The 6,000-nt window shown below is 36.5% G+C and overlaps 1 protein-coding gene across 1 annotated transcript in view; it reads right to left on the bottom strand.

Annotated features, from left to right (window-relative positions):
• Nucleotides 1-285: 285 nt before the first annotated feature.
• LOC106015500 (uncharacterized) overlaps nt 286-6,000 on the bottom strand; it is a 28,368-nt gene continuing 22,653 nt past the window's right edge. Inside the window, exons 17-18 of the mRNA XM_072031387.1 lie at nt 5,100-5,220; nt 286-1,677 (exon numbers count right to left, since the gene is read on the bottom strand). Coding sequence (XP_071887488.1) covers nt 1,589-1,677; nt 5,100-5,220 — 210 coding nt within the window. The 3' untranslated portion in view covers nt 286-1,588. The remainder of the gene's footprint in view (nt 1,678-5,099; nt 5,221-6,000) is intronic.

Here is a 6,000-nt window from a genome sequence, read left to right as displayed (position 1 = left end):
AGAGGACAAATCAGACAATGGATGTTCTTTAGGTTGCCTATAAAATCTGAGTTATCAGCTTGGTCAGCGCTAACAGTTAGTAGAGAAACCTGTGTTAGTCATCCAACAAAGAGTAACAAATTCTGTAGAGTAGGCTTTCATCTAATTCCTCAGATTCACTCAAAGCCAAATAATAACATCAATCTTCACAAAAAAGACCTACTTTCAAAGTTAGACATTCCAGGATCCAGGAGCAAATATATCCTCCTTAAACAAAACAAAACAAAACAAAAAACTTCAAAGCCATTCTGTAAGCTGTAGTAAGGTGTTTTATTTAAGCCACAATCTGAGTATTGGAGAAAGGACAATTAACAAGTAACACTACTTCTAACCACAGCTACTACCTCACAGTATATTACCGAACATGAGGCATGCCCTAGACACTGAAAAAGCATAAAAACAAGCACATTGTTTTTTGTTTTTTTTTTTTCAATATAAATCTAGTCATGCAGTTTACTTGTTGTTATTATGCACAGCATGTCCATGACAACTGCAAGATCTTCTCTATGCTACTCATGTTACAGACACCTCAGTCAAGACCATTTTCCCCACACACAGAATATTTTTTCAGGAATCAATGCAAAGCCATATCTTCATCTTTACGATCCTGTAAAAACAGTTTTGTACATTTTCTTTTTATTGTATTTGATTTCCTTCACACGGAAGTGGCAACAAGACTTTAAAACCTTGAACTTACATCCCTTTGTGAAGGTAGCAGATGCTGCATTTTGCTTTAAGAGGGAGGCAAGGAATTACAGCTTATAGTATAGTCCAATTCTAGCTGAAGCAATAAGCATGCTTATTTCTTGAGATAACTGTGCTTTTAGGAACCCCAATAAAGCCAGAAAAGCACACTGAATTTTCACAGTTGAAAAGCTTCCATGGTCTTACATGGTCTTTTTTATTTATTATTTATTTTTTAAAGAGACCAGTTTATTATGCTCCATAAATGATCCAATTTCTAGTACTGTGCCTTTTTGTGTCAATTAACATAGTAGTTCATTGAAGTAGCTAGGTTTATTTTCCCTCTCTCAGGAAGCACAGAGAGGTGGAGAGAAGCAGATAGGGAAAGGGAGAAAAAAAAAAAAATCTTAAATCAACCTTTCATCACACAATAGTAATTAGAGCACTTAAGCATTATTTGCTGGAGGCTGAACAAGAAATAATCAAATTATCTCCAGAACTTTAAACAAGTGCTTTCAGTCACTGTGATTGGTATATACAGCTACGTATAATAGTAATGATTAATGATTAATTAATGATTAATGATAGATGATTACAGAAAGTATTATTTTAACAGAACAGATTTGCTATTTAACACAAAAGCATTCGCTCAGTGTATCCTACTTCTATTTTGTGCATTTATGTTCATCTTAAGCATCAAAAGTAGATGAAGTATGATTTTTACATTAAGTTTTCCCACTGCACTCTTTTACACATGAAAAATAATTGCTACTGAAGCTTTAGAGTCAAATTACAGTCATTAGCGAGTCAAACCAAAGTAGAATTTTAGTCCCACCATCCAGTTCCTTCAAAGTCAAAATCATCACTATTTTCTCCTTTTTTTGTCCTCCTTTATTTTCCAGAAGATCAGTTCCATACATGCAATTGCATCTTCAGTTGAATTATGGCCATTAACTAAGGGAGAATAAAAAATATTAGAAGTGTCAGATTACACATTTCTTTATAAAATAATGGTAGGAATAATGGTAGGCTTGTTTATTAAGAAGCTGAACAACTGTGAATAACGTTGAAAGAGTACCTAGCATCCAGACTGTTTTTGGTGCAAGTTCTTGCTAAACTCAAGATAACTGTGTCTAGATAACTGTGTCTAGAAGCTCAATATTGTCTGGTAGTATTCCATTTCCTGCCACATCCTCTAGTCCTCTAGCTTCAATATACAATTGAGCCTGGGTTAGTAAACTAGAGCATCCAACATAACTGTCTTTGGAAAGTCAGCCTCTCCAAATCTTGTGCAAAATCAGAAGTTGAAAGAGCAACTGAAGACAAACTGATTTACAACTAGGTGGTAATTTTCTCCTCAGAGATAAAGATCTGCTGAAAGAACCAACAATATCTGAACTAAATGGTGTTAAAGGAATTAAATTATATATTGATATACGTTTTAAGAACATGTTTATTCAAAGTCAACAATTTAAAATAACAAGTCTACATATATTTTATACCATTCCTGTAACTACATTAGTACAGCAACAAAGTTTCAATGCATTCTGGCTGCAAAGTGGTGATAGCCACACAAATAAACTATCCGCACAATGTTCATTAATTGTCACTTTATGTAGGCACCAGAATACCCTTCCTAACATTAAGTCAATATAAAAGAAAACATTGGCCATCAGGATAACAGTATGTAATTATGTATGTTATTAAGTATGCAAGTTCTGAGCACTCCGTAATGAAAGTCAAAGCTGCATGTTGAAGAAATTAGACTCTAGCAAGTCTAGGATAGGTATAGTATAGGCTATAGTATAGTATTCAGCCATCTCCATACAGAGAAATTGGTTTCAAATTGAGAGATTTGAATTTGTGTACCTCATTTACCTCATTAAATCCTAAACAGGCTAAACAAAGGCAAATTAGTCCTGGAGAAGAGAAGGCCCTGGGGAGACTGTATAGCATCCTTCTGGTACCTGAAGGGGGCCTACAAAAAAGTTGGGGAAGAACTCTGTCAGGGTGACAGGCCAAGGGGTAACAGCTTTAAACTAAAAAAAGGTACATTTATACTAGATATAAGGAAGAAATTCTTCACCATAGGGGTGGTGAGGCACTGGAACAGGTTGTCTAGGGAAGCTGTGGGTGCCCTATTCCTGGAAGTGTTCAAGGCCAGGCTGGATGGGGCTTTGAGCAACCTGGTCTAGTGGGAAGTATTCTTGCCTATGGCAGGGGGGTTGGTCTAGGTGACCTTTAAGATCCCTTCCAACCCAAACCATTTTATGATTCTGTGATTCCAAGAGTGGAAGTTTTAATAAAGGTACAGAAGATGTAATTTAAACAGGTTTGGGATATGGGCTGGTGATTCAGAAACCCAAAGAGTCGAGGAAAAAAACCCCGACATCATAGAGTTAGCTTTTTAATTTGAAGGTGGTAAAAAATCCTATCCCCTTTCTGTTTTGAGCTAATGGCTCAATAAGCAAACAGTATGGCTTCTTTGCGTTATATCACTGCATTAATGCACTGATTCCACATGCTTCAGGCAGGGGAGAACAACAAACAATACAATACATTGACAGTAAGGACAAAATAATTCTTAGATTTAATTACAGTGTTCCATTTTCCAAAGAAGCAGAGGATTTAAGTGCTATCATAACAAAAGATGACTTAATAGAGGTACCACTTTCTAGCTTTCTCTTGTAAAACTTAAATGCCAGAGATTTTAGATCATTTTCCATATAGCAGCCTAGACTCAAAAGGAAAGATCTTCAGACTGGTAGTTGCAATTCAGATATATATTGGCATACAGCAGTGAAGTATTTCCTTGGATGTGTATGTGGCTATGCTTCCTTCCCAACAAAAACATAATTTAAACAGTTGTGACAGACAAGCTGGTGAAAGCACTCACGTAACACACCAATGTCACTGCAAATACAAGAAATATCTCTGCAAAAGTTTCTATACTTGTACAGCTTCTATAAAAACTGGACATATTAAAAAAGCCATAGAAGCAAACTGAGGAGTCATAATCCTGTGACCTTTCCAGACCCTCTATTATCTTTTGCCAGAGAAAGTTGCATCTGCTTCACACCCCAGACTTACTATTCCACTTTTCAGATGCTATTTTAACTACCCAAGGAAGTGTAGCCTGCACGAGACAGTTTTTTGTTTTGTTTTGTTTTCAAGCAGTCTAGCAAAACTCAGTTATTAAAGCCATGGTTTTCCAGCCAAATCAAGTATTTGGTATTTTGTAAGACAAGCTACCTCAGCAATGGCAGCTCTTCTAACAATCCTTGGGATAACAACAACAAAAAAAAAATAATTCAAATTTCAATTTAGTTATTTTCCTCTTCTAAGAGACAGATCAGCAGAAAAAAAAAAAAAAAAAAAAAAAAAAAAAAAAAAAAAACAACAACAAAAAAAATCAACCAAACAACCAACCAAACAAACAAAAACAGCATAAACACAAGGAGGGGAAGTTATGTGTCAGGATTATTTTTTCTAGAAATGGCAGCTGTTCAGCTCTATAGGTTACATTTCAAATTTAGCTCACTGGTGATCAAAGAATGATTAAATCCAGACTCCAACAGAGCAGTCTGGAAAATGGCAGTTTTTACTATTTGAGATAGCCATCTAAAATTCTGTACAAATAACTTTGACATTCCTTTCATTCTCACCACAGCCTTGTGCATAAGACTGTTAGTGCAAAGTAAGTCAGAAGATGTTACAAGCTTTCGGTTGCAAAACCCAGCTCCTCCACAGTCTTAGTTTTGCTCACTGCTACTATTTATCTATTCCCTGGGAAAGAAGACACATTAGCAGAATAGAACTTCATCAGTGAAGCCTCCTGGAGAACAATTAAGAGCAAACAGGCAACTGCCCGTTCATTAGAAGAAACTGAATTTGAGTATGTAAGATCAGACTCAAAACAATTGTACATGGTCAATGCAATATACATCTGTCAAATGTACCATTTCCTAAGTATTATACACACGGCATAGAATAGGCTTATTCATTTGTCTTTTACAGCCTAGAAGTTTACTCTAATATTATTACTGAAAAGCACAGTATTTGAATTGAAGAGTTCTTCTATCAGCTTGATTTAGCAACTGAATCTGTAATAGAAGTTAGCCTCTTCACACTACCTTCAGGATTTTTTTCCAATGTCCCTTCTACAAGACAAAGCAACTGTAACACTTCTATGTGATGATCACTTTGACAAGTCAATCACCTTATACATCCTCTGCATTTACTGGAACTAATGTACCCAAGACAAAGCTTTAAATTACAGCAAGTGTATTACTTTATCTTACAATTTCCTGGGTTATTCCTGTCTACCAATTCATGACACAACATACTGATTGCTTAGTAAAAACCCATGCTCTTACCATCACCCTGATGAATTCTCATGAGGTAGTCAGCCATCAGACTCCGAAGTGCTCTTTTGTTAGGTGGACCTAACCGATGAGGAAATAATATTGATGTGTCCACTACTGTGTCATGTATCAGCTGGAAAAAAGCAAAGGCCACATCAATGATGACATATCCAGTTACAGTCTGGCACCTCCTTTTACTTATTAAAGAAAAAATATGAAGGATCAAAATCATTTACTTTCTGAATAATACATCCAAGCTAATCCTTGAACTCTTAATACTATCTCATCTGTCCTATGTTGCTCTAATCACCGTAGAACAGCAAGCTGTGGTGCAAGAACTGTGGAAAAATAGTGTTGTACAGTGATTGCTGTACGTTTGTGCATTGACATTTGTTAGTTGTGTATATATGAGGGTGGCATCCTTGCCTATGGCATAAGTGCTGGAACTAGACGATCTTTAATGTCCATTCCAACACAAGGCATTCCATGATTCTGTGGTTTCACTTGCATGAAATTCTATTAACACTAAATTTTAATTCCTTCACTAGTAATAATGATAGAATCACAGAAAAGTTGAGGTTGTTAAGGTTCTCTGGGGATCATCTCTTACAGTCTGTTTAAGCAGGGTCACCTAGAACAGCTTACCCAGAACTATGTCCAGGCAGCTTCCCCCACAGAGGAGGACTTCACAGCCTATATGGGCATGCCAGTGTTTGGTCACCCACATAGTAAAGAAGTTTTGCTTGATGTTCAGAACGCCTAGGGCATCCCTTGTGTTCCCATCCTAGTTTGTGCCCATTGCTTCTTATGCTGTCACTGGGCACTACTAGAAAAAGCCTGTCTGTCTTCTTGAAATCTTCCCTTCTATTAGTTAGAGACATTGGTAAGATTCCCCATAAGCCTTTTCTTCTCT

Source organism: Anas platyrhynchos, chromosome Z (assembly GCF_047663525.1).
Source record: "Anas platyrhynchos isolate ZD024472 breed Pekin duck chromosome Z, IASCAAS_PekinDuck_T2T, whole genome shotgun sequence".
Taxonomy (NCBI): domain Eukaryota; kingdom Metazoa; phylum Chordata; class Aves; order Anseriformes; family Anatidae; genus Anas; species Anas platyrhynchos.
Note: the sequence above shows the minus strand (reverse complement) of the source record. Positions and strands in the feature narration are given on the sequence as shown.